We start from the raw sequence: 27,864 nt of genomic DNA on the forward strand, positions 1-27,864 counted from the left end.
ATTAATATGTATTAATATGTATTCAACATGTATTCATATGTATTAATATGTATTCAACATGTATTAATATGTATTAATATGTATTTAATATGTATTGAATATGAATTTAAGCTCCTCCAAAATGTCGAGTTGATTTTTTACATTTCTGCTGAACACAAAGTTTAAATGTAGTTTTTTGTGGGATTCTTTGATGATTAAATCAAACTGATCCATTCAGCTCAGTCAAAGACAACGAGACACAAACTGCTGGTTTACGGGTTCTAGTCCTGGTTCTCTATAGACCTCACTGCAGCCTCGGACCTGCTGGACTACCACAGGGGGCGCCAGAACCAACGCTACCTCTTTAGTCCACAGGGGGCACTAGAACCAACACTACCTCTTTAGTCCACAGGGGGCGCCAGAACCAACGCTACCTCTTTAGTCCACAGGGGGCAGCAGAACCAACACTACCTCTTTAGTCCACATTGGGCACTAGAACCAACGCTACCTCTGTAGTCCACAGGGGGCACTAGAACCAACACTACCTCTTTAGTCCACAGGGGGCACTAGAACCAACACTACCTCTTTAGTCCACAGGGGGCACTAGAACCAACGCTACCTCTGTAGTCCACAGGGGGCACTAGAACCAACGCTACCTCTGTAGTCCACAGGGGGCACTAGAACCAACACTACCTCTTTAGTCCACAGGGGGCACTAGAACCAACACTACCTCTTTAGTCCACAGGGGGCACTAGAACCAACACTACCTCTTTAGTCCACAGGGGGCACTAGAACCAACACTACCTCTTTAGTCCACAGGGGGCACTAGAACCAACACTACCTCTTTAGTCCACAGGGGGCACTAGAACCAACACTACCTCTTTAGTCCACAGGGGGCAGCAGAACCAACACTACCTCTTTAGTCCACAGGGGGCACTTGAACCAACACTACCTCTTTAGTCCACAGGGGGCACTAGAACCAACACTACCTCATTAGTCCACAGGGGGCAGCAGAACCAACACTACCTCTTTAGTCCACAGGGGGCAGCAGAACCAACACTACCTCTTTAGTCCACAGGGGGCAGCAGAACCAACACTACCTCTTTAGTCCACAGGGGGCACTAGAACCAACACTACCTCTTTAGTCCACAGGGGGCACTAGAACCAACACTACCTCTTTAGTCCACAGGGGGCACTAGAACCAACACTACCTCTTTAGTCCACAGGGGGCACTAGAACCAACACTACCTCTTTAGTCCACAGGGGGCACTAGAACCAACACTACCTCTTTAGTCCACAGGGGGCGCCAGAACCAACACTACCTCTTTAGTCCACAGGGGGCACTAGAACCAACACTACCTCTTTAGTCCACAGGGGGCAGCAGAACCAACACTACCTCTTTAGTCCACAGGGGGCAGCAGAACCAACACTACCTCTTGTTGCGTGTCTCTTGACATGTTGTGTGTCTCTTTGTCGTTTCAGGTGCTGACTCGTTCCTCCAGAACCAAAATGAGTCCAAAAAATGTTGTTTTCAAGAAGATCTGCAAGGACAAGTCGGTGAGTGGAACGTCTGACATGAAATGTTCAGAATCAAGAAGGTTTTCACGAAAACACATAAAATGAACAAGAGATAAAACAAGATGTATTTTACTTCATCAAAGTTTGCACAAGCTAAATGAGAGGAACATGACGTTAGATCAGTTTGTGCCGGAGCAGGGATTATGGTCTGTCACTCAAACGTTACGTCTCACTGATCACGTAAAGCTGATCACGTGATCACATGATCACGTGATCACATGACCCTCAGGACGTCGGTTCAAAGTCACAAAGCTTTATGTTCAATATGTTAATATTCAATATTAATTTCACTTTAGACTTTTAATACACAGAAGTCTTCATGTTGAAGTGATGAGATACAACTTGCAAACACATTATTTTATTATTCTGTTTGCGTCTGTAGATTTCTCCTAAAACCACTAAACGCATATTTAAACATAACATTTCATGATGCATGTTCTGGAAATGACACGTAGCTCATATTTAATAAGAAAGTGTCTCGTTTGCATATTTAAGGTTTTAATTTACGTTTTTTAACATAGAAATATCCTTGACGTGTTAGTTCTGCAGTGAAAGTTGATGCGTTTAGTTTCTGCCTCATAATAATCGTTCTGGTCGTTTCTTCAGCAACATTCTGAGTCACATGGAGTTGTGACATCAGCTGGTGATTTGAACCTGTTGACCTTGTGTTTGTGAAGGTCGGGGTCTACATGGGCAGAAGAGACTTTGTGGACCACGTGGACTCTGTGGACCCAGTGGGTGAGTTGTATTATTATATTATTATGTATTATATGTGTGCACTGAAGCTGAAAGGGTTAAACTCAGTTTAAATGACCTGTTTCTACCACTAGATGGCGTCATCGTCATCGATCCTGAGGCTCTGCAGGGGAGGAAAGGTCGGTACCTGAACACACCACTAGCCATAACGTTGAGTTCAAAGTTCACGTCGCTAATCTTATTTTATTTTGAAAAATGACGTACTTCCTGTGAAGCTGCTGACGTTTCCTTTTCCCCTGAAGGTTCTTTCCTGCCAGATTTACAGATATCTTCTGTATTCTCTCTTCTTACTCTAAACATGATAGCATTTAGCATTTAGCATGTAACAATAAACAATAAACATTTAACAATAAACATTAACAATAACCAGAGTGCATTATGGGAGCATGGGTATCACAAGTGCAGCTTTAATGTGCTCACAACGATCCTGAGAACTAAATGTTCAGTGTGATATTGTGAGAATTTTGAACAAAAGAGAAAGAAAACATAACCGACGTGAGCAGCTGTTGCTGCTTCTCTCCGTCATTCTCCTCTGGTCGCAGGCAGACTTGTGATGTTCTCCGGCTCTCCTTGTCCTCCAGTGTTCGTCACCCTGTCCTGCATCTTCCGGTACGGCCGAGACGACATGGACGTGATGGGCATCGCCTTCCGCCGCGAGCTGTACCTGTCCACCCGCCAGGTGTACCCGCCCCTGCAAGACCGCGAGAAGGGCGTCCACACCCGCACGCAGGCCAAGCTGCTGCGCAAGCTGGGGAACGACGCCTACCCGTTCTTCTTCGAGGTGAGACGACGCTCACCTGGTCTTCTTCCAGGTGATGTAGAACTGCTGCAGGAACGCACAACCTCAGAGGAACACTTCAGATCATGACCCACAACAACCTCCACATGACCACACAACACCACCAAGAGACAAAAACACACCAAGATATCACAATGAGTGTGAAGACGGTCAAAACAACCATGAAGAGACACAACACAACCACAAGACAACAAATTACAACACATAGGGACAACATTACAACAAATAGGCATAAAATGGCAACACAATTGGAACAAATAGGCACAAAATGTCCATGAAGAGACACAACAAACCTTACATTAGACACAGAAAGATGACCAAGAGATGCAAAGAGACTCAATTAAATGAGGCAGAAAAACCACAAAGAGACACAAAATGACAACAAAGAGACAAAAGGAAAGAACTAAGAGACACAAAATGTCTAGAAGACACAAAGCTTCCTCCACAGAGGCTCCAGTCCGGATGGTCTGACATCAGTTATTAAATTCATTACTTGTTACGTGTGTTTAACTTTGTATGTTTGTGTGTTTTTTGTGTGTTCCTGTCCTCAGTTTCCTGACAACCTGCCTTGCTCAGTGGCCCTGCAGCCAGCGGCCCATGACGTCGGCAAGGTGAGATCTCGCCCAGGGAATCGAACCGCTAGCGTCAGCGTCAGACTTAGCATTAGCATTAGCATTAGCATTAGCGTTAGCGATGTGGCGGCCGGCTGACGGCTGCTCTCTCTCCTGCAGCAATGTGCCGTCGAGTTCGAGATCAAAGCGTTCAGCGCCGAGAGCCAAGACGCCAAGATACGCAAACGGTGAGCGACCTGCAGGCGCCTACGGAAGAGGACGAGGGACAAACATCAGGAGATTTTATTATACTTTTCATTTAGAGGAGAGAGTCAAAATGTCACAGTCTTGTAGTTTTATTCAATCTCAACAATAAAACGTCAACATTTGGACTTTATTCTCAACATTTAAATATTAAACTCAAGATTTAAATGTTAAGCTTGATATTTAAATGTTAAACTCAACATTTAGACTTTATTCTCAACATTTAGACTTTATTCTCAACATTTCGAGGGTACAAGGTTTAATGATTGTCATTGTATGAAAAGATAACAAACACGAATACATTTGACTTAATGTTACTTTGAGTCAGTAAACGTGTCTCCAGTCTTAGTCGCAGGAGGTGACTGTTTGTGTTGTTTGTGTTGTTTGTGTTGTCGGTGTTGTCGGTCCACCAGGAGCTCGGTGAAGCTCATGCTCAGGAAGGTCCAGTTCGCTCCAGAGAGCGAGGCCGTGGCTCCGTGTGTGGAAACCAGCCGCGACTTTGTGATGTCGGACAAGCCGCTGCACGTGAAGGCCAGCCTGGACAAAGAGGTGCGGTTCTTCAGCTACGACCTCCACTCGTATCCTGGTGTCCTCAGTGTGTGAACATGAGGGTTTTTGTTGTTTTGTACGTTAGATGTTTGTAAAGCGCTTTGTAATTTAAATGAGCTTGTGCGTTGTCATTAGCATGAAAAGATAATGTGTTGCTTTCGCTGTGTGACCTAGCATCTTGTCTCCAGACGTACTACCACGGAGAGACCGTCAAAGTTCACGTCAGCGTCACCAACAACTCCAACAAGAACGTCAAGAACATCATCGTCTCTGGTAAACAGCTCCTCACGTATCCACTGTTAGCTTTCTGTTAGCACCTCTTGTGTTAGCTTTCTGTTAGCACCTCTTGTGTTAGCTGTCTGCTCGCATGACGTGTGTTAGCTTTCTGCTAGCGCCTCTTGTGTTAGCTGTCTGCTAGCATGTTGTGTGTTAGCTTTCTGTTACCAGCTATTGTGTTAGCTTTCTACTAGCATCTCTTGTGTTAGCTTTCTGCTAGCATCTCTTGTGTTAGCGGGTGGGTTTTGACCCGTGTCTTAAATCAGCAGTAAAAAACACAAAAAACGTTCAACCAGAGCATTTCATCATTTCGTGGAAATGTTTGAGTTGTTTTAGTTGAAATTGAGCTTCCTGACAAACTAAAACAGCTTTGATGCAATAAAAACATTTATGTGGTTCTTTTATGCATTAAAACCTAAAACGTGTCGGTGCCGACCCGAACACAAGAGGCAGGTTAAGTTGCATGAATCCTAAATGTCTGAACCTTTGGTTGCATGAACACATGTCAGTGTTTCCTGTCCTCTGCAGTGGACCAGGTCTCCACCGTGGTGTTGTACTCCAACGACAGCTACGTCAGATCTGTGGCCATCGAGGAGCCCGGGTGAGGCTCTGCACACAACACTGCAGATGTGAGGTCTTCTGTCTGGAACGAAGAGAGCTGGGCTTCATGTGTCCAGATCAGTCACTAATAACCAAACTTTGAAGAAAATATAAGTATAACTTCAGCCACAATGATGAAGACACATTTTGAATATGAAGGAATGAAGAAAGATGCACATGAGAGATGGTTTCTGCTTTTTTTAGTCACAATGATTGAAGAGTGTCTTTGATAGACGTCGGCTTTGATGAACATAATAAACTGTGTTAACACAAGTGACACAGAGGACAAGGGTCATTAACCAGTTTGTGTTATCAAGCCGTAGTTCAACGCTGCTCATTGCCCTGGATTGTAGGATGCTGGCCAATGATCAAGTTTTGCATTGTTTAAACTAGAGATTATGTTCAATATGATCATTAACCTGCAAAAGCTGCTTGACACCTGAACCTGGGACCTGGATGTCGACCTCAGTGCTTCAACAGCTGAGAATCTGAGTTAGTGACTCTACTTCCAGCCTCGAGTATTCAGAGAGAAACACATCGTGATTACACTCACAAGACTATTAGACTTTGGTGAACATTAACAGAAGAAAGAAGGTAAGTTATACGACTTAATCACACAAACTAAAACGGACCTCTGGACTGATGACGCTGAAACTAACCTGAGATGAACCGCAACCCGAGACGACAATCCTGCCTCAGCGAGACGAGACACACTGACGGGAAGACGAACGACACATTCACCTCGAAAAACAGGTTTTCTGTTCAGACTGAGAAAGGACAACGGAGGAGGGGGAACGCCTCTTCAACCTGCTGGTGACCACCTCAAAGTCTTCAAGTGTAAGTTCAGGAGGAGGAGGGCGGCTTCAGCTTCCCTCAGATGGCGTCCAGACTGGAGGAAGACCTCTGCTGTCCGGTCTGCCATGACGTCTTCCGAGACCCCGTCATCCTGTCCTGTAGCCACAGCTTCTGTAGAGTCTGTCTGCAGCGCTGGTGGTCAGACAAGGACCTCCAGGACTGTCCTGTTTGCAAGAGAAGACATTCAAAGGGACGTCTACTTCCTAACTTTGCTCTGAAGGACCTGAGTGAGAGCTTCCTACAGCAGAGAGAGCAGACGGCTTCAGAGCCTCTCTGCAGTCTGCACTCTGAGAAGCTCAGACTCTTCTGTCTGGACCATCAGCAGCCGGTGTGTCTCGTCTGCAGAGACTCAGAGAAACACAGCCGGCACAGATTCAGACCCATCGATGAAGCGGCTCCACAGCTCAGGAAGAAGCTTCAGGAAGCTCTGGAGCCCTTGAAGGAGAAGTTAAAGGTCTTCAAAGGAGTTCAAGGGCAGTTTGATCAAGCAGAAGAACACATGAAGGTCCAGGCCCGACGCACAGAGAGGAAGGTTCAGGACGAGTTCAGGAAGCTTCACCAGTTCCTAGAGGAGGAAGAGGAGGCCAGGATGGCTGCACTGAGGGAGGAAGAGGAGCAGAAGAGCCAGATGATGAAGGAGCAGAAGGAGGCTCTGAGCAGAGCCACAGCAGCTCTTTCAGACACAGTCGGAGCCACAGAGGACGAGCTGAGAGCCGAAGACGTCTCCCTCCTCAACAACTACCAGGCTGCAGTGGAGCGAGTCCAGCGGCGCCCCCTGCTGGAGGATCCACAGCTGCTCTCAGGAGCTCTGATAGACGAGGCCAAACACCTGGGCAACCTGACCTTCCACGTCTGGAGCAGGATGAAGGACCTGGTCTCCTACACGCCTGTGGTTCTGGACCCAAACTCTGCTGGTCCAAACCTCATCCTGTCTGAAGATCTGACCAGTGTGAGACTAGGAGAAGAAGAGCAGGAGCGTCCTGATAATCCAGAGAGGATTAATGGTTACCGTTGGTGTGTTCTGGGCTCTGAAGGATTTAACTCTGGGTCTCACAGCTGGGTCGTCCATGTTGGAGACGGTACAGGCTGGTTTCTGGGTGTGTTACCAGAGTCTGTCCAGAGGAAGGGAGACATAGGGTCTGGATTATGGGGAATAGAGTTCTATAAAGGTGAATATGCAGCTTTCTCTCCTTCATCAGATGAACTCACTCCTCTCACAGTCCAGAAGAAGCCTGAGAGGATCCGAGTGGATCTGGACTGGAACAGAGGAACGCTGTCCTTCTCTGATCCTGAAACCACCACACACACACACACCTTCACACACACCTTCACACACACCTTCACTGAGAGGGTGTTTCCTTTAATAAGTACTGTTGATTATGATGAGGAACTGAAGGTTTTACCAGAGAAGATCTCTGTGACTGTAGAACAGACATAGATGATGATGATGAAGATGATGACGATGATGTGTTCACACAGTTTCTTCAGATATTTGTAATAATTATCTTTATATATACTAATATTTATACATACAAATATAATAATAATCATTCTAATGAACATTGAATGAATGGTTTTAGCCTCAGTTTGGTCATTTTATTTTCTTAAGACATTTTTGATACGAACAGTTTGAAAATATTTTCTTTGTATTCATAATTGTCAACAGATTGTGTCTGTTCTCCATTTTTATCATATAACTTGTCTGTTGTTTGAGGTTAAATTTGAGGTTTTATGAATTTGATCAAATGACATCATGGTCTTTGATAAGTTTCCAAAGCTAAATGTGATTCACCTTATTGTTTTATTCAGTCTCAATAAAGTTATTGTAATCAGAGAACTACAGACGTCTGTGTGTTCGTGGATTGTTTTGAGAGAGCGTGACATCAATCGTTCCTCGTGTGATCTTGTTATCACGCTTCCTGGTTTAGTTTCCATAATTCTTCTTTTCCAGCCGAGTTTTGAAACCGTCGTTTGAGTCCTGGATGCTCGATGGTGAAACCGTTGCTCGTTGCTGTGTTTGCTTGGCGCCTCCTTGTTGTTTCTGTGCATGAAGTCCATCCTGCTTTTGCGCCTCAGGGATTCGGTGTCTCCTGGAGCGACGCTGCACAAGGTCTACAAGCTGCTGCCGCTGCTGGCCAACAACCGGGAGCGGAGGGGCATCGCGCTGGACGGCAAGCTGAAGCACGAAGACACCAACCTGGCCTCCACCAGCATGTGAGCAACACAAACAAACAAACAAACAAACAAACAATGGATCCTAAGGAGATACATCTCCTTAGTTTCAGGTTAGACATGTGAGATACCGAGTTAAGTTTAGGAACAAGACTAAAGTTCAGGGAAAGATCGTGAAATACTCGGTTAGGTTTCGGCAACACAAATACTTTGTTCGATTTAGGCAAAACAAAAACTCTATAAAGTTCAGGAAATGATCGTGAAATACTTTTATGTTTAAGCATCAAATCTAATGAGTTATGTGTAGGAAGGTAAAGTGAACTACTTATGTAATTCAAGGAAACACAGACACTTCGTAAAGTTCAGGAATAGATTGTACAATTCTTAGTTAGGTTCAGGTAACACAAGAATTCTTTTTTAGGTTTAGAAAACACAAGAATTCTTAGTTAGGTTTAGAAAACACAACCATTCTTAGTTCAGTTTAGGCAACACCCATCCTTAACTTAGGTTCAGGCAACACAACAGCTCTTAGTTAGGTTTAGGAAACAACATTTCTTAGTTTAAGACACACAACCATTGTTAGTCAGGCTGTTGCTCTATAATAGTTTTGATATTTAAGGTTTCTTACTTCATCACTTAAAGTGCAGCGAAGCTACTTACGTGCCACGGTTCTAAGTTTAGTCATGGTGTAAACGTTCACAGCCGAATTGCATGCTGGGAAAGGCAAGTTGCCGCAAAATGTGCGACGACATTTCCCAATATCCCAGAATGCATTTTGGCACAATAACACGGGGAACAATGGCGGAGGAGACGTCGTAACTGAAAGTTGACGTTCTCTGAATACAACATGTCATTTAAGATGTTTTCTGGTGAGAAGTTAGTTGTTTAAGCTTCGAATCTGAGGTCAGTTTGTCAAGAATCAGCTGACTTAAAGAGTTACCGACGGTTTGAATCCCTGCTGCCGGGACCGATGAGCTCCGTCTGATCTCAGCAGAACTAAATGATTCGCTGGCTCCGAGTTCTCGTAGAGGTTATGAGGCTCTAACGATCTTTATGAGCTTATTATTTATTCACAGCAACGTTACGTCAGTTTGACGGAGGGAAAGGTTAAGATTCATAACTTAAGATTTTAATGTAACTTTTGAGCAACGGTCGTTTACTCAATACCAGCACTGTAATGTGTACCCTTCCTGTTGTTTCTGCGCGAGCTATTAACCAGCATGCAATGCGACTTTGTAATTATTTAAATGTACAATTATTAGTGTTACAAACTGTTTGTGTCACAAAGAGTTGTGGTGTTTAACTCTGATAAAGAGCGTTAGTGGTGGGTTATAAATTGTTGTCATAAAGTTAAAGACACAACTAAAGTTTGAACCATGACTGGAGTTAGAACCCTGACACATAACTATCCCGCTGCGCAGTGGAATCAGTTTGAACTGCATGATGGGTAATGCCCTTGAGCCAGTTTTCCACAACTCTCTGGTGATACTGATGACCAGAACCTTACACAACACCATGCAAAGTCCTTCAAACCGTGGCGACCTGTGTGAAGAACTCTTTATTTAACGACTCACGCAGCTTCACTTCCTCGCTCACATGTAGATCTACAGATTAATGTATTTCTAGTAATATCTAGAATTCACTTCCTGTGGTCACGTGCTGACGCAGGAGGACATCCTGCTCAGTGAGTCCGGTTGTCACACTTTCATCTCGTGTTTTTTCTTCATTTAAAGTGTCAAGGACGGAGTGCTGAAGGAGGTCATGGGGATCATGGTGGCCTACAGAGTCATGGTGAAGCTCATCATTGGAGGGTCAGTCTGTGTGTGTGTGTGTGTCTGTGTGTGTGTGTGTGTGTGTGTGTGTGTGTGTGTGTGTGTGTGTGTGTGTGTGTGTGTGAAAACCTTTCTTCGCTCTGCTTTGTGTACTTCATCATTATTTTGCATTGACTGTGAACGCACCGCCTCCTGTCGCTGCTGTTAAATACGTGCTGTCTGTCTCTTTTGTTAAAAATCTAACATTCAACATCCATCGTTCCTCTTCGTCTCCTCGCAGGCTGATGGGATCCAGGTGAGTTCCTGCTGACTTCTTCTCATCAACAGGTGTAAGATCATAATAATAATAATAATGATAAAGCTGCAGTGAGAAACTCTTTGTTTGTAATGCAGTGAGGTCGGCCTGGAAGTTCCCTTCAAGCTGATGCATCCGAAACCCGATGCAGGTAAAGAAACTATCTAACACACACACACACACATGTACATATGTGTGTGTGTGTGTGTGTGTGTGTGTGTGTGTGTGTGTGTGTGTGTGTGTGTGTGTGTGCGCGCGCGCGCGTGTGTGTGCGTATATATAAAACATTTTGTTTTTTACTTTTTTTCTCTCTTCATGCTGCCGACAGTGAAGGAGAGGTAAGATGGTTCATGTCTCAATCTCTAGTTTCAAGTCTTCTTCTATACAGCCTGATGTTCATTTAGTACATTATGGTCTGTTAGAGTCAAACAGACCATAATAAGGGGGCGCTTTAGGGGCGGGGCTACAGGGTGATTGACAGGTCGACAGCACAGCGTCGTCTGGTCTGGACTTACCACCAGAGGTTGGAGGTCAAAGGGTTGAAGGTCGTCTGAACGTCTCTTCTCCCATGTGTGGCGCCTCTGAGGTGAACCGCTGGCAGCTCGTCTCTGTCACTGCTTCCTCCACAGTGAGCTGGAGGAGGAGATGGAGTTCCAGGAGTTCAAGCGCTGCTACCTGAAGGGGATGATCGACGACGAGGACGAAGATGGGAACGTGTCGGGTGGAGACGACATTGCGCCCAAAGAGAAACAAAGAAGGGGTTCGGCCAAAGGGACGACGGCCTGAACCGGAACCACACGGGGTTTGAGTCGCCTCAGAGTCCGTCCTAGAAGAGAGTAGAGGCTTCATTAAAGGACCATGCCGGTGTTTCTTCATGTTTTAGTACTACTTGGGCGTACTTCAATAAGTACCTGAAGTCAAGGCAAAAATACAGCCCTCAGATATAATTGGCTCGTCTTGTCAGCAACATTTACAACGCTGTAAAAGATCAACGAGATGCGTTATAGAAGATGTGAAGACACGCTTAACCTCCATGACACGCTTAACCTGACACGCTTAACCTGACACGCTTAACCTGACACGCTTAACCTGACACGTTTAACCTGACACGTTTAACCTGACACGTTTAACCTGACACGCTTAACCTGACACGTTTAACCTCCATGACACGCTTAACCTGACACGCTTAACCTGACACGTTTAACCTCCATGACACGCTTAACCTCCATGACACGCTTAACCTGACACGCTTAACCTCCATGACACACTTAACCTGACACGCTTAACCTCCATGACACGCTTAACCTCCATGACACGCTTAACCTCCATGACACGCTTAACCTCCATGACACGCTTAACCTCCATGACACGCTTAACGTCGATATGTATTTATTCTAAATTCAACAAATGTTACCGATAGAAAACGCCTCATTTACATATTTAAACAATGTTTCATAAAACGTGTACACAGTGAATGCTCCTCTTAGTGTGAGTGATGAAGTGGTGAAGGTTCATGAGGTCATGTGTTCACCTCTTCACCTGTAGTCTCATCATCATCATCATGTTTTTTTCTATGTCGACAGTATTTTCTGTTTCATGCATTAATTGTAATTCCCGCAGTAGAAACATTTGACTCCAATATGTTAACAACATGAATAATAGGAATATAAATGTTTAACCTGCCATCATCCAAAGTTCACATTTTGGCTCCATAAATATGCACAAATGAGCAGATTAAGCCGACTTTGTAACACAAATAAAAACGTTGTGACCGTCAGTAATAAACTTGAAGGTTGTATGATCATCGTAGCGTCTCTATTAAAGATTAATATTCAAAGAAGGCTGGTTTCTGACTTCCTGTCTGTTCCTCTCATGAGTCCATCGGTTCCTACTGGACCTTTATTCTTCTATTAAAATACAAAAACAGAACAAAATGAATGAAGGCAACACTTTTGCTTTTAGTCTCGATTTTCATTTGTTTTCCACAAAATGTTTAATTCTCTTGAATTCTGTGCACAAATTTGTTAAAATCTTTTTTTTACTTCTTTACTTAAGGTTTCGTTCCGTTTTTTACCAAACTCAGGTTTTTTTTTAGGTTTTTAGGAGCTTGAAAAGAAGTCGGAAGCAGCTGATCTGATATTATATGAAAGATGCAAAACATTAAACATTAAAGAATAAATCAGTCGGACAAAAATCTTCAAGATAAACTTTTAATTTCAGACAAAAACAACAAAGCAAAGTGTGACAACGACGTGGTGGGAACCCTCAGGAGAGGACTGAAGACGACGCTTCATGCCGGCTGCTCGCCTCTCCGTATCGACCAATCACGTGTCCAGAAACCAGGCCAAGCTTCCTGTTTCTTCTTTTTAATTCACTTGAAGGAGTTTAATATGATGTAAATGGGATAAGTCCCCAGTCTGGGTTGAGGATCTAAACGAGTATCTCACATTGTTGAAACCAGTTCATCTTCTCCTAATCCAGCAGCTCTATTTCTTCACGTTTCTTTCTTTAAACAAATGGATGGAGATCATTTCTCTGACATGTGAAACCTGTTTAAATGACTCCGCCATCTTGTTTCCTCCCTGAGCGGACGGCCTGCTCCGTCTCAACAAACTCTTCCTGGTTTCACTCTGACTCAGAAATGTTGACTCACTTGATGGACAGTGGCTGTCTGGAGCTGGCTCCGCCCCCTGGCCTCCACCCCTTGGCTCCGCCCACCCGTCTGGCCCCGCCCCTGAATAGAGTACCGGGTGTATACTACTCATATGAATAGTTTCTGTCATATTCATGTAATGCGCTGTAACTCTGTTATTGATCATTCGGTTGCTTCTGTCCATCCTGGTAGAGGATCCTGTTGCTCTATGAAGCTTCTTCCTGTTTCCTGTGAAGGTTTTACTGTCTTTATCTGATCCGATGTCCTGGGACAGGATGTCATGAGGACAGACTGTAAAGCCATGAGGGGAGTTTGTGTTTGTGATTTTGGGCTCTACAAAATCAACTGAATTTAATTAAATTCTTGACTTTTTCTTTTTACAATCTGCTGAAGCGAGCGCGCTTTTCTTTGGCTGATTGATTTGATTTCGCCGTTTGACGACATGTTGCGTAACGGGATTTACAACGACGATCGATGTTATTAGAGTAAATAATATGAGATTAAAGTTTAATACATTTTGTCTTCAATCTTTACCACAGACTGACGGCCAGCTTCCACAAGATATTCCAAAACTGTTTTCAAGTATTTCCTGACGTCTGAAGTATGAGAGCAACATTGAGGATTCATTGGCCAGCAGCATACTGACGACCTTCATTCCATCCACAGGAAACACTCGTCACCGGCTGCAGCTTCTCTGGATCGGCCGAGCGGCGCGTCAAACTCTACTCGTTCGCTTTTGTCTGAAATAACTTGTGATCAAAGCGGCGGCTTCGGATGCGATTTAAACAAATAACTGAAGCATCAGACTTCATGCATCGACATTTGAAAAGGCGTAATTAATAAAGGCTCTAAAACTACGCTGCAGCCAGCTGAAAAACATCTTGACTCTGAGGACGCAAAGTGCTTTTAAAGCATCTATAGAGCATCTACAGAGCATCTATAAAGCATCCATAGAGCATCTATACAGCATCGATAGAACATCCACAAAGCATCTACAGAGCATATGTAGAGCATCCATACAGAGCATCTGCATTGAGAGCAGGTCTGAACCTCTACGGCGGCGACCAGCTCAGCGGCCTTCATTATTTAAAGTGAGTGCTCGATCAAGAGCGGCGGTCGAGCTGACGCGTGTAAGCCGACATGGGTTTTAATATTTCAGTGAGTGTTGAATCATTAGAGTGAATTTATCTCCACGTTTTAAAGGCGGGGGGTCTATGTTTCACATTTATTCTTAATTAGTGTTTATTTATTTAAATATCTTGAAGTTTGAGTCGTTGTTTGGTTTCCAGAACCTGCTGGTGGCGCTAGAGGATCACATGACTTGCAACAGACTTGATGAGCTGTGAACAGCTTCCGCCTTTTACTTCCAACCATGTGAGAAGGACCCGGATTCAGTCCTTAAACGGAGACATTAGTTATTAAATATTACAGGAATGAGTGACCTCATGGACCTCGTTGTTTGTGTCATTTTGAACTTCCGTTTTAATTTAAAAGTGTGATTATTTTTGCTGTGCGCCACCAGCTGTATTACTAAACCAAGAAAGCAAACATTTAGATTCCTGTGTGATCAGTTTACCCAAAAACTGGCGGAAGATTTTAAAGCTGTGAAGATCAGTGAGAGAACATCGCGATCGCAAACAAAAAGAAGATGTTATTAATATTACTCTCGCTGCCAGAAGGGCAGACGGCTCCACTGCATGTTGACCCACTGGGTGTTACAAGATTATCATAATGAACTCAAGAGAGAACCAGCAATGTGGTGATATGAAGCTAGCTAGCTAAGCTACGGCAGCATGAGGTGAATACCCTCCTTTGAAACGTGCGCTCATAAAGACACTGCGTGTTTGATTGTATGTGAGGACGCTCCGTCTATATCGCGGCGGACTGGAGTCTACTTAGCGGGGCGGGAGGTGGGGGCGGGGGTGGTGCTGGTAGAACTTTCCCAACTTTTCTTAAAGTCATCCTGACTGTATATGTGTTCCTCTTCAAAGCCTCGTCCTCTGGGTAATTCGCAGGAGTCGGGGTACATCAGATACCCGGAGAACGTGCTGCTGCTCTCGGGGCCGACGAAGATGCCGTTGGTCTCGGCGTCCTTCACCTGCAGCCACAACATCTCCCCCATGGTGAGGTGGAGGACCACGGTCTGGCTGGTGGTGGACCGGTCGGTCCCCTCCGTCACTTTGACCACGGCGAAGAAGTTTCGGAACAGGCCCACCTTGAGGCTCTTGCCCCTGACGGCCAGGTTGAAGGTGAAGACGTAGGTCCCGTTGACGGGGGCGGTGTACATGCCCATCATCGGGTTGAAGTTCCTCTCGTTGAAGTTCCCCGTGTTGAGGAGGACGATGGGGAAAGGAACGGGCCAGTTTGGAGCAGGATGCGACATGTTGGCAGATGCAGAGAACGCTGATTTGATGTTCGGGGAGCAAGGCCCGGGCATCCCCATGAGCCCCATGCCGCCCTGTGGGCCTTGGGGCCCAACGGGGCCCTGAACGCCCTTTGCACCAGGATCACCTCTTTCCCCCGTAGCCCCGGTTTCTCCTTGTTTCCCATCGGCGCCGTCCGACCCGTCCGTGCAGTTACACAACCCCTGCTCGCCCTGATCACCCTTGTTGCCGGTCATCCCGGGGGCGCCGAGCATACCCATGTCGCCCTTTTTGCCCATGACGCCCTGCAGGCCCATGGGTCCCTGGACTCCGGGCAGACCCCGGGCTCCGGCGGGTCCGGGGACTCCTTGTTCGCCAGAGGGACCCGGTAGACTCTCACAGGAGGCGGGGCATGTACCAGACTCGCCCATGGGGCCCTGTGAGCCAGGAGGGCCGGCCATTCCTCCGTCCCCTTTCTCTCCTGGAGGCACACAGCAGGAACATTTAGCATTTAATATATAATATTATGTTGACGTGCAGGTGACGAAGCTCTCTGACTCAAGACGGATGTGATGTGAGGAGTTATTGAGCCTGAAAGTCTGAAGACGCCGGAGGCCTGAAGGGACGAGTGGGTCAACAAGATGCTGTCTGCTCGCAACGTTTCCTTAAACAACGATGAGTTCCTTTGAACTCTCACAGATAAAAACATAATTCACTAGTTTACAGGATATTCAACCCTTGTTTCTTCATAATGCTTTTAATGCTTGGCTTGTGGAAATGTCTTTTAGTTTATTGGTTTTAACCGTTACACCTACAATCTATTGATCTCTTCAGGTTCAACGTATTGTCTGTCGAGGTGAACATTTCATCTGAGTGTGACAGACGTCAAGTAGCTTGATGTATAATGTATGTCTGGATCTGGCTGCATAGCCTATTGTAGCTAGCTAGATAGTCAAGCTAGCGATTAACGCTAACATGCCAATGACGCTAGCATGCTGGCTAGGCTAGGCTAGTGCTTAGCCAGTGTTTAGCTAGTTAACTTATCAGTGGAGTAACTAGTTGTAGGAAGAGGGAGAATGGGAGCTTGTATGTCCATGATGACGTCATCAAGACACGTCTGTATACACATGTAGTATTATTTACATTTTCTAGCACCAGTGATTTATTTTATTTTATTCTATTTATTTGAGGGGTATTTTGTATCAAAAATACATTTTGATGTTTTTGTGTCCATCTCTGCTACCGAATGTGACCCTCCTTCTTAAACAGGAAGTGATTATTATTATTATTATAGCTATGATGATGAAGTCGAAACGCAAACTTAACACGTGTTAGAGGACACAGAGCAGTGCTTCACGCTAGAGGACACAGAGCAGTGCTTCACGCTAGAGGACACAGAGCAGTGCTTCATGCTAGAGGACACAGAGCAGTGCTTCATGTTAGAGGACACAGAGCGGTGCTTCATGCTAGAGGACACAGAGCGGTGCTTCACGCTAGAGGACACAGAGCAGTGCTTCATGCTAGAGGACACAGAGCAGTGCTTCACGCTAGAGGACACAGAGCAGTGCTTCATGCTAGAGGACACAGAGCAGTGCTTCATGTTAGAGGACACAGAGCAGTGCTTCATGTTAGAGGACACAGAGCAGTGCTTCACGCTAGAGGACACAGAGCAGTGCTTCATGCTAGAGGACACAGAGCAGTGCTTCACGCTAGAGGACACAGAGCAGTGCTTCATGTTAGACTCAGCAGACCTTTGTATCCCAGCTCGCCCTTCTTCCCGGTGAAGCCGACAGCGCCGGCTGGTCCTTTCTCTCCCAGGTCTCCCTTCTGACCTGTAACCACAGAAGAAGACAGAAAAACACAACATTTCTTGCATTAAGATAAACATAATCAATGTTTTATTGAGGATTAGTTGTGGAACAAGCTTCCGGGTTCATGTTTTTCTATTGTAGAACAGTTACAGAACAAAGCTCAACTCAACAAGTGAATTAAATTAATTTAAATTTATACATGTATATATATATATATATTTTATTTAAAATTAATTATATTTTTTAATTAATAGAAATAAATTAACTTGTTTGCTTCCACCTATACCTTTCCAGTCTTTCTGTGTTGTATATTACATTGAGGCTTTGTGTATTGTGTTGTGGTGACTAAATAAAACACACACACACACACACACACACACACACACACACGTGACTCACCCTTCATCCCTGGACGTCCTGTGAATCCTGGCCGGCCGGCGTTCCCCGTCATTCCTCTTCTCCCAGGACTCCCAGGTGCACCTGAGGACAAAAGGCAGGCGCTGCGTCACTGACTGCGTCCTGTAGAGGGCGCTGCTTCACTGACTGCGTCCTGTAGAGGGCGCTGCTTCACTGACTGCGTCCTGCAGAGGGCGCTGCTTCACTGACTGCGTCCTGCAGAGGGCGCTGCTTCACTGACTGCGTCCTGTAGAGGGCGCTGCTTCACTGACTGCGTCCTGTAGAGGGCGCTGCTTCACTGACTGCGTCCTGTAGAGGGCGCTGCTTCACTGACTGCGTCCTGCAGAGGGCGCTGCTTCTAACACTGAAGAACCTTCTTCCAAAGACAAAAGCTTCTCAGCTGAAACGTGATCTCTTTCCTGCATGTTTCTCAGTAGATTCCTTCGTGTCTTCGCGAGGCTCGAGGACGTTTCTTTCTCTTTGCATTTCATATTTCTGAATATTTTGTCTGTCGCCGTCTGAATGAATCTGTGCTCACGGGAATCTGCGTCTATAATTATCAGAATGGATGAACTTCATAACCTCTGAGCTCCCAGAGAACCGCTGAGACCTTGAAATCTACCAAGTGAAGATAAAATAAACGGTTTGATAGTTAAACAGCCGTGTGAGAGAAGAGCTCACGAACACTTTAATGAAATCAGGGAAACAATTTCACACCAATAAACCTCTTTCTTTAAGCAATAAGCAGTTATGTTGGGAACTTAATGTATTAGGATTAATCAAACCTAATGTATGAATTCAATAATTTGAGTTGGTTCAACTTAATTGATTGATGTTTGTTTTTGTAGAATTAGTTCAGCCAACACTATTAAATTAAGTTGATAATACTAATCAATGTGTTTAACCGACACTATTAAGTTAAGTTGCTAATACTCATACTCATAAATGTGTTTAACCAACACTAGTACATTTAGTTGGCGCTGCTGAAGTACTTTAAGTCTGGTTAAAATAACACTAAATACATGTTCCAGTGATGTAACAGTGTCATTGATCGAGTGTTGATTCTGGATTCTCTCAGTTTGTCTCAACATGGATCTAATAAATGTTTAGTTTTTGATCGTCATGCTAATGCTACGTGCCTGAACGGCGTTCACATGAAACATGAATGAACATGGTGAGCGCAGTGAAGGTAACGGCCTCTCCTTTGGTCTACGTACCTGGAAGGCCGCGGTCTCCTCGGTCCCCTTTGGGCCCCACGGTGCCTTTACAGTGTGAACACAGGCAGAAAAGTGGAATCTGGTCGATGGCCGGCGGGACGGGTGCGTTCATGAGCATGTCGCAGTAGGAGGTCGGGTCCGGGGCGCCGAGCATCGGGGGCAAGGCGTTGCTCATGTTGACGGGCGGCCACGGCTCCTCGGGGCGCATCCCGGATGACCAAGCCCCCTCATAGCTCATGTTGCCGTCGGGGGTCCAGGGACCCTCCATGGGGCGATCGTGGCTCCAGTTGGCACCGGGGGGCCCGGGGCCCATGCGGGCGGTTCCTTTCCACGGACCCTCATCACTCGTGTTGCCAGCGGGGTGCATGATGCGCATGCGGGCGGCGGGCAACATGTGAGCCTCGGGCCTCCGAGTCAACTTGTGGGACTCGTACGATTCGGACGAATTAGACATCTCGTGCGATTTGTGCAACTTCAACATCTCGTGCGACTTCGGCATCTCATGCGACTCAGACGACTTCGACATCTCGGACATCTCGTGCGACTCGTGCGACTCAGACGACTTCGACATCTCGGACATCTCGTGCGACTCGTGCGACTTTAGCATCTCGTGCGACTTCAGCATCTCGCGCGACTCAGACGACTTCGACATCTCGGACATCTCGGACGTCTCGGACGTCTCGGGGGACTCGGGGTCGGCCATGTTGTCGCCGCTGCCGCTGCTCTCCTCGCCGCCGTTGAAAGGGAGCGGGTTGAACATGGCGGAGCAGAGGGAGGAGAGGAAGAGGAGTCCCAGCAGCCCGGACAGCAACATCTGGAGGAAGAGGAAGATGGTGGGAGTCAAGGGGCAGAAGGTGAGGTCACCGTTCTGGAGACGACCTGCGTCTTCACGAGTTCTGTTTCAGAAAAGTGATGTTTGTTCTCAACACAGAGACGTTCTCCGCTGCGTCCAGACGAGGTTGAATTACCTTTTGAGAACCTGAAGACGCTCGATTAAAAAAAACTCCAGAAGAACGTCTGTGATTTAGCAGTTAAGGTACAACTAAAAGCCAGTTCAACCAGTTTGAACGGCAGTAAAAACCAACGGCATCATCAGGGAACACGTATTGAAACATAGAGATTAGCTTCCCTAGTTGCAGCTCATCTGGTGGTGGATTAAGACTAAGAATGAACACGTTCATCTAAATACAACATTTGGAAGAAAAAAAATCCTTAGATTTAAGTTTTTATCCAAAAAAAAGTGCTGAAAACAATCAGTGGAACTTTGTTTCCCGGACTTGAAAAACTGAAAAGACTCACCGCTCCGTCCGAGTGGCGCAGCATCATCTGGAGGAAGAAGAGGACGAGGAAGAGGACGAGGAGGACGAGGGTTTGAGGAGGAGACGAAGAGGCTTTGATTTATAAACCTCGCCCAAAACAAAACTTCTTTCAGGCTCCGTCTCACCTGCCGGGACGCAGACAAAGACCGAGGAAGAGGAGGAGGAAGAGGTGCGTCTTCATTGTCCCGATGAAGAGGAACTGGGCCCTCTGCCTGCGCCGTGACCTCCTTCACCATGACACAGCACAAAAATATGAACAGAAGACCGAAAGAAGAGACGCCTCCACCCTCCGTCCTCTCATCCCCCTTTCACAGGCTCTTTAATCTGGATCCCTCATCGCGCTGAAAACCCGGCAACCCGCTGCGACACCGGCAACGCGCTGCGACACCGGCAACCCGCTGCGACACCGGCAACCCGCTGCAACACCGGCAACCCGCTGCAACACCGGCAACCCGCTGCAACACCGGCAACCCGCTGCTGAGGCCCGCGGGTCGAGTCCAGAGAGGAAACCGCTTCATGGGTTCAGTTCTTGAGTCGCGTTGTAAAACCTCCTCCGGTCGGTTGGATCGTCCGGTTCATGACACGAGCATAAGCAAACATACGCAACGGGATTGAACAGGTGACAACGTCCTTAATACAACTCAAAGTAAACAATAAACTATAAATAAAGATACAGAAATAAGAAAGTTAAAACGTAACCGCTTGAGAAACTGTGTCTGAAGTTTGGATCGGAATCAAAACAGCAACAAAAAGGTGTGAATCCCTTCGTGGGAAGAGAGGGATCGAGGCCACGCCGGGACGGCCGCGCCCGCTCGCTTTCTAGTCGACCCCCAAACGCCGCGTCGCCCGCGGAACCAGAGACGGATCCTTTGTGCCCGCGGGCCGAGCTCTTATTGTGAAAAAATGAATCGGAACATAAGAGGACACAAAGGTAAACCGAGCCGAGCCAACGAGGCCGAGGCACAAAAGCACGAGGGCAGGATGAATAGTTAACCTGGATCGGCGTCCTGGTTTCCACCGCCGGAGGCGCCCGGCGACGCCCCCGAGGCCGGCCGGGTTTCACACCGGCACCTGTTGACGGTAAACAACCAACACAAGCTGAGGTCAGCGCCGAACCTCGTCTCCGTCACCTGAGGACACTTTGAGAGTCATGTGACCACAGAGACGCTCCAACCAACTGCTGTTGTCTGAACCGAAGTGTTGTTGTCTGAACCGAAGTGTTGTTGTCTGAACTAAACTGTTGTTGTCTAAACTAACTGTTGTTGTCTAAACTAAACTGTTGTTGTTGTCTAAACTAAACTGTTGTTGTTGTCTAAACTAAACTGTTGTTGTTGTCTAACCTAAACTGTTGTTGTCTAAACCTAAATATTGTTGTCTACACTAAACTGTTGTTGTTGTTGCTTTAAACCAACTTTCTTTTTGTTTAGGGGTAAGAATCACAAGGCGTTCGTCTACGAAACCAATCGATTGCATCGTGACTGTTTCTCAACCCGCGGTGCTGTCGGGGCTGCAGAGCGAGTGGGTGGAGGTTTGTGTGTGTTGACAGTGTTGACAGTGTTGACAGTGTTGACAGCGGCAGACTGTGGACTCTCAGTAAACACGTCCGTCAGTCATTAACGCGCCAGAAACCCAACAAATCCTGCGTCTCCGTCCACGGCTTCCATTGCTCTGCAGTGAGTAAGTACAAAGACTGTGAAGTCCGCTCCTTCTCTTTGTGTCGTGGGTTCGAGGCTCGAGGTCGTCGGCTCGGCTCCCTTCAGGTTGCTGGGGGTCAAAAGGTCGTAGAGGTTCAAACCCGACTCGGTGCGCTCGGCGGCTTCGGCTGAAAATGATCAATATTGTCGAAGTAATGTTGAGATTTGTATTTTGTGTCCACAGTTCATCTCTTTCCCTGCTTCAACCGGTGAGTCCCTTTAAAGAAGTGCATTATGATCTTTAATGTTGGCCTCAGACAGAGCGACAGGGTGAACGTAAACACTGAGGGGGAGCTGATTGGCTCTGTGTCCGTCTGGTCTCTGATTGGCTGCAGGTCTGACTCCAGGTCATGTCCCGCCTCGTCCTCTTCGTGTCCGTCCTCGTCGCTCTGTGGTCGGCGGCGGCGCTCGCTCTGTCAGGTGGGTGGTTCTGATGGGAAAGGTCCGTCCGTTGGTTAAAAGTAAAGACGTCGGTGTGACGTGTTCACTGAACCAACAGCCTTCAGGGTCTCGCTGCTTTTACTGGAAGGTAGCGGAGTGCACTAGTGGAGAAGGACGAATGAAGTTAGACTAAAGCAACTAAACCAAAACCAACGAAGCAGGAGAAGCAGAGAGCTGCAGAAGCAAAGGAGCCTTCAGAGACTGGGAACACTGGTCCTCCTGCAGCGGTCCATAAGACACCTTCTGGAAAGATTAGGACCTAACGAATCTGAATCTGCAACATGAATCACAATAAAACAAAGTCTTGGTCTGGTAGGAAGCAGGTTCAGTCAAAAAACTGTGTCGTTTGCTTAAAAAATGGAAAAATTACATATTTTATGCCAGAAGATTGTCTAAATAGGGCATGCTGGGACTTACAATTGGCGTAGAAGGATTTTCACAAGGTTTCCAAAAGGTTGAATCGAAAAAAACGCACTATAAGCAACTTTCATGTAGCGTTGATTCTGTTGATTCTGCCTCTGCAGTCTGAACTGAACCGGTTTCTATGGACAGACCCTCACAGGTCTAATGTGTTCCCTTTGTTCCCCTTGTGTCCTCTTGTGTCCCCTTGTGTCCTCTTGTGTCTCCTTGTGTTCCCTTGTGTCCTCTTGTGTCCTCTTGTGTCCTCTTGTGTCTCCTTGTGTCCTCTTGTGTCCTCTTGTGTCTCCTTGTGTCTCCTTGTGTTCCCTTGTGTCCTCTTGTGTCCTCTTGTGTCTCCTTGTGTCCTCTTGTGTCCTCTTGTGTCCCCTTGGTTCCTCTGGTTTCTTTGGTTCCTCTTGTCCCCTTGGTTCCTCTGGTTCCCTTGGTTCCTTTGGTTCCTCTGGTTCCCTCGGTTCTCCTCTGGTTCCTTCAGTGTTCTCGGACCCTCCGGAGGCTCACATGCTGCTCCGCTCCCGCCGGGCCAACTCCTTCCTGGAGGAGCTGAAACCCGCCTCGCTGGAGCGTGAATGCGTGGAGGAAAGATGTAACTTTGAAGAAGCCCGAGAGATTTTCCAGACCAGGGAGGCGACAGTAAGATGTTCCCTGTTCGAGAGTTTCAAACGTTTTGGGGTCTTTGGTCTTCACACAGAACTGTAAATGGTCGATGTTGGTGCCTTGGTGCCTCCATCAGAACGTTCTGGCTCCTCCCACTCGCTCGCTCGCCTCTTACGCTTTTGCTTTGTGTGTTCACAGCTGGAGTTCTGGACGGTGTACATAGGTAAGAAACGCTGAGTCGGCTTATAAGAGGCGGGAGGGATTACAACTTCTTCACTTCCCTGTAGGCCGAGCCCTACAGAGGAACCTCATCTCCTTACTCTATCTCTAAGGCCGAGCCCTACAGAGGAACCTCATCTCCTTACTCTATCTCTAAGGCCGAGCCCTACAGAGGAACCTCATCTCCTTACTCTATATCTAAGGCCGAGCCCTACAGAGGAACCTCATCTCCTTACTCTATCTCTAAGGCTGAGCCCTACAGAGGAACCTCATCTCCTTACTCTATCTCTAAGGCCGAGCCCTACAGAGGAACCTCATCTCCTTACTCTATCTCTAAGGCCGAGCCCTACAGAGGAACCTCATCTCCTTACTCTATATCTAAGGCCGAGCCCTACAGAGGAACCTCATCTCCTTACTCTATCTCTAAGGCTGAGCCCTACAGAGGAACCTCATCTCCTTACTCTATCTCTAAGGCCGAGCCCTACAGAGGAACCTCATCTCCTTACTCTATCTCTAAGGCCGAGCCCTACAGAGGAACCTCATCTCCTTACTCTATCTCTGAGTTTCTTGTTGTTGTGGATGAGGATCTTCAGGTTTTCATCTCCTCGGTGGAACGGATCAAACTGGTTCCTCCTCCTGAGCGGCCGCCCTCCTGCAGGGCATTGTGGGAAAAGGTGTATTCACATGGACCGTCTGTGTTTCAGATGGGAACCAGTGTCGCTCTGACGCATGCGTTCACGGGTTCTGCGTGGATCTGTACCAAGACTTCGCCTGCCGCTGTAAACATGGGTACGAGGGCAAATACTGCGACCAGCGTGAGTCTGACGACCCAAACAGTCAAATCTGCCATGTTGCATAATCTGAGCCGTGTTGCATAATCTCTGCTGTATAATTCGTGTCATGTTCAGCTCTGACGGCCACAAACTGCTCGCTGGACAACGGCGGCTGCGACCACGATTGCCTGGAGAGCGAGGACGGGCCGACGAGGAGCTGCAGCTGCCTGAGCGGCTACAAGCTGCACGCCGACTCCAGGAGGTGTGAACCCAAAGGTGAGGAGGAGGTGTGAACCCAAAGGTGAGGAGGAGGCGTGAACCCAAAGGTGAGGAGGAGGCGTGAAGCCAAAGGTGAGGAGGAGGCGTGAACCCAAAGGTGAGGAGGAGGTGTGAAGCCAAAGGTGAGGAGGAGGTGTGAACCCAAAGGTGAGGAGGAGGCGTGAACCCAAAGGTGAGGAGGAGGTGTGAAGCCAAAGGTGAGGAGGAGGTGTGAACCCAAAGGTGAGGAGGAGGTGTGAAGCCAAAGGTGAGGAGGAGGTGTGAAGCCAAAGGTGAGGAGGAGGCGTGAACCCAAAGGTGAGGAGGAGGCGTGAAGCCAAAGGTGAGGAGGAGGCGTGAAGCCAAAGGTGAGGAGGAGGCGTGAACCCAAAGGTGAGGAGGAGGCGTGAACCCAAAGGTGAGGAGGAGGTGTGAAGCCAAAGGTGAGGAGGGTTCTCTTCGTGCCTCCAGGTGCACTAACTCACGCCAGCACTCTGCTTGTGTGCAGGGCCGTCGTCCTGCGGTCAGCTGCTGATCGGCCGGTCGTCTTACAGCCAACTGAAGGACGAGCAGCTGCCCTGGACCATGGGGGGGGAGGTGGGGAAGAAGGGGGAGAGTCCCTGGCAGGTGAGTGGCCTTTATTCTGCATCTATTCTGCATCTATTTTGAGCCACACAGGAAACTCATCTCTATTTTTGTTCATGTTTAGTCCACATTAATGCAACATTCATACATTTACATGATACTCATGATACATTTCTGGTATATTCATTCTGATGTGTGCAGGCGCTGCTGCTGAACGCCAGGGGGCGTTTCCACTGCGGAGGCGTCCTGATCGACGAGAACTGGGTGCTGACCGCCGCCCACTGCCTCGAGAACAACCTCCGCTTCAGAGTGCGACTGGGTGAGCATCAGGAACCTTCAGGAACCTTCATGGACCTTCAGGAATCTTCATTTTTAACCTTCTTCTTATCTTAGCTTTCTGATATTATTAACTATACTATGGTGTTACATGTATATTTACTTCAAGAAAAGGGCTAAAAAGTATTTTTTTTTCCAGCAATATAACTTTAACACAAACACAACATGAAAAGGCCGCTGTCTCCTCAGGTGACTACGAGCGCCAAAGAGATGAGGGCACCGAGGCGACCCTGAAGGTCGTCAAGGTCTTCAAGCACCCGGGCTACAACAGCCGGACGGTGGACAACGACATCGCGCTGCTGCGCCTGCAGACGCCCGCCCCTTTGTCCCAGTACATCGTCCCCGCCTGCCTGCCGGGCCGCGACATGGCCGAGCGGGCGCTGCACCTGAACGGCACCTTCACCGTGGTGACCGGCTGGGGCAAGGAGGACCCGGAGGACAGCGTGTTCAGCTCCGCGCTCAACGTCATCAAGGTGCCGCTGGTGGACCACGGCGTCTGCTCCCGCCAGATGTCCCAAAACATCTCCGACAACGTGCTGTGCGCCGGCATCCTCGGGCAGCGGATCGACGCCTGCCAGGGGGACAGCGGCGGCCCGATGGTCGTCCTGTACCGAAACACCTGGTTCCTGGTCGGCCTGGTGTCCTGGGGCGAGGGCTGCGGCAGGGAGGACAAGCTGGGCATCTACACCAAGGTGTCCAACTACAACGAGTGGATCGCCAGCGTGCGCCAGGACTGGGACGGAGGACACTTCCCAGGATCCCCGGGTGTCTGAACCACCGCCGTGGACCAGCCGGTCTGTTAGGACCCAGTCTGCCTCGAGGCCGCCTTTCTTATTAAACTGATTCTGTCTCAAGATGTTTTGGGTTTCTTACTCTTTGCTTTTCGATCCGGCTTTGCGATTCGGGTTAGGGTTATCTAATAAAGTCTGGTTCTGCTTCGTACTCGTTAACTTTTGGAACCCAACCTATTTCTAGGCCCTTTTCTTTTAAATGTCCTCTGCAAACTATAAAGTGTGTGTCTCTGCAGCCACGAGGGCTGTTGAATAATGTTGTGTTATGATAAGAGGAACACATGAGATGTTGTTCAGATGTGTAAATATCAGTCTACATGTTTCTGGTTCAGAGGAAATGAAGATGACACAGAAAGAAATTAAAAGGTTTCAGGTCGAACGATAAAAAAAAGACTTTCAGGATGATTATTAGTTTGAAATGAAGCAGCTGTAAAGTCACAACTCTAACAAACCATAACACAACATGTGAACATTCAACATGCAAAGATTAACTTTAATAAAGTGAAGCAGAACAAAGTTAGAGAGGGTTTAGAACAGAGAACGTTCAGGCGAGGACTCAATGAACCCAATGGACCCAATGGGGCTCTTGGGGCAATTTTAATTTTCTCATGTACTAAACCATATATTTCACTTGTATATTACTTATGGTGTTCAATACATCCAAGAACAGCTGTTTTGGTCTTTTTTTATAATTATTAAGCAAGCTATGATTTACAGTTTTATAAAACAATCTCTCAGTCCGGTCCGACGGCGGACATTTAACTCATATTCATGAAGTACGATATCCATACTTCTTTTTTTTCCTTTTCTCTGTTTAATTTGCGTCAGTAATAACAAGCAGAAAACTTAAGGGTGAACACACAACTTCATTTATTTGTTAAGCGACATTCTTAAAGGCTCTTAAACGATCTTAGATGCCTTAAAGGGACTGAAAGGGACTTAAAGGGACTGAAAGAGACTTAAAGGGACTTAAAGAGACGTAAAGGGACTTAAAGAGACGTAAAGGGACTTAAAGAGACGTAAAGGGACGTAAAGGGACTTAAAGAGACGTAAAGGGACTTAAAGAGACGTAAAGGGACTTAAAGAGACGTAAAGGGACTTAAAGAGACGTAAAGGGACTTAAAGAGACTTAAGTCTAAAAGTGCGTCACAAGTTTTATTTCACAGAATGACATTAGACACCTTTTAACTAAATGTTGAGGTCTGACTTGTTTCTATTTTGAATTATTGCTTTTAAATATCGCACCCCAACATGAAAAACATACACACACACACACACACACACACACACACGCACACACACACACGCACACATTATTCACAGCATCAGCAGCTTCAAAGTGACGTTTCTGAATCACTTTGGTTTGAATACATTTGATCTTAGTGATCTTAATGTTGTGCTAACTGAATTAAATCTAAATTAAACTTTTACACGTGTTTCAACCTGAGCTTAAATCGCTTAGCAACAACTAGCATGAACAAATATTGACTGAGACGCGTGACAATAAAATACAATCACGCCTTTGTGCTGTCGCTCATTGCAGCTGAA

At 46.8% G+C, this 27,864-nt stretch overlaps 4 protein-coding genes across 4 annotated transcripts; 3 read left to right on the top strand and 1 right to left on the bottom strand.

The window, feature by feature from the left end:
* The first annotated feature begins 1,488 nt into the window (after positions 1-1,488).
* saga (S-antigen; retina and pineal gland (arrestin) a) lies at positions 1,489-12,286 on the top strand. The gene is made up of 15 exons (XM_068567989.1): positions 1,489-1,536; positions 2,235-2,295; positions 2,388-2,432; positions 2,895-3,094; positions 3,664-3,723; positions 3,844-3,911; positions 4,341-4,476; positions 4,665-4,749; positions 5,281-5,353; positions 8,284-8,421; positions 10,113-10,190; positions 10,432-10,446; positions 10,545-10,597; positions 10,775-10,784; positions 11,076-12,286. Exons 1-15 carry the CDS (start codon positions 1,489-1,491, stop codon positions 11,230-11,232), a joined length of 1,227 nt encoding a protein of 408 aa, XP_068424090.1. The 3' UTR covers positions 11,233-12,286.
* On the top strand, positions 6,094-7,645 carry LOC137779826 (E3 ubiquitin-protein ligase TRIM39-like). The gene is made up of 2 exons (XM_068568029.1): positions 6,094-6,105; positions 6,230-7,645. The coding sequence occupies exon 2, from the start codon at positions 6,230-6,232 to the stop codon at positions 7,643-7,645; it is 1,416 nt and encodes a 471-aa protein (XP_068424130.1). The 5' UTR covers positions 6,094-6,105.
* Positions 12,287-14,990: 2,704 nt separating the features above from the next.
* Positions 14,991-19,646, bottom strand: LOC137803022 (complement C1q and tumor necrosis factor-related protein 9B). Its single transcript, XM_068601275.1, has 4 exons — positions 18,887-19,646; positions 17,673-17,753; positions 17,214-17,294; positions 14,991-15,943 (listed from the first exon to the last, which is right to left on the bottom strand). Exons 1-4 carry the CDS (start codon positions 19,644-19,646, stop codon positions 14,991-14,993), a joined length of 1,875 nt encoding a protein of 624 aa, XP_068457376.1.
* Positions 19,647-22,249: 2,603 nt separating this feature from the next.
* On the top strand, positions 22,250-26,314 carry proca (protein C (inactivator of coagulation factors Va and VIIIa), a). The gene is made up of 8 exons (XM_068567953.1): positions 22,250-22,319; positions 23,233-23,390; positions 23,553-23,577; positions 24,278-24,388; positions 24,482-24,622; positions 25,113-25,231; positions 25,391-25,508; positions 25,715-26,314. Exons 1-8 carry the CDS (start codon positions 22,250-22,252, stop codon positions 26,296-26,298), a joined length of 1,326 nt encoding a protein of 441 aa, XP_068424054.1. The 3' UTR covers positions 26,299-26,314.
* The last annotated feature ends 1,550 nt before the right edge of the window (positions 26,315-27,864 follow it).

Source organism: Clinocottus analis, unplaced genomic scaffold, assembly GCF_023055335.1.
Source record: "Clinocottus analis isolate CAN_PGR_092001 unplaced genomic scaffold, fCliAna1.0.p SCAF_11, whole genome shotgun sequence".
Taxonomy (NCBI): domain Eukaryota; kingdom Metazoa; phylum Chordata; class Actinopteri; order Perciformes; family Cottidae; genus Clinocottus; species Clinocottus analis.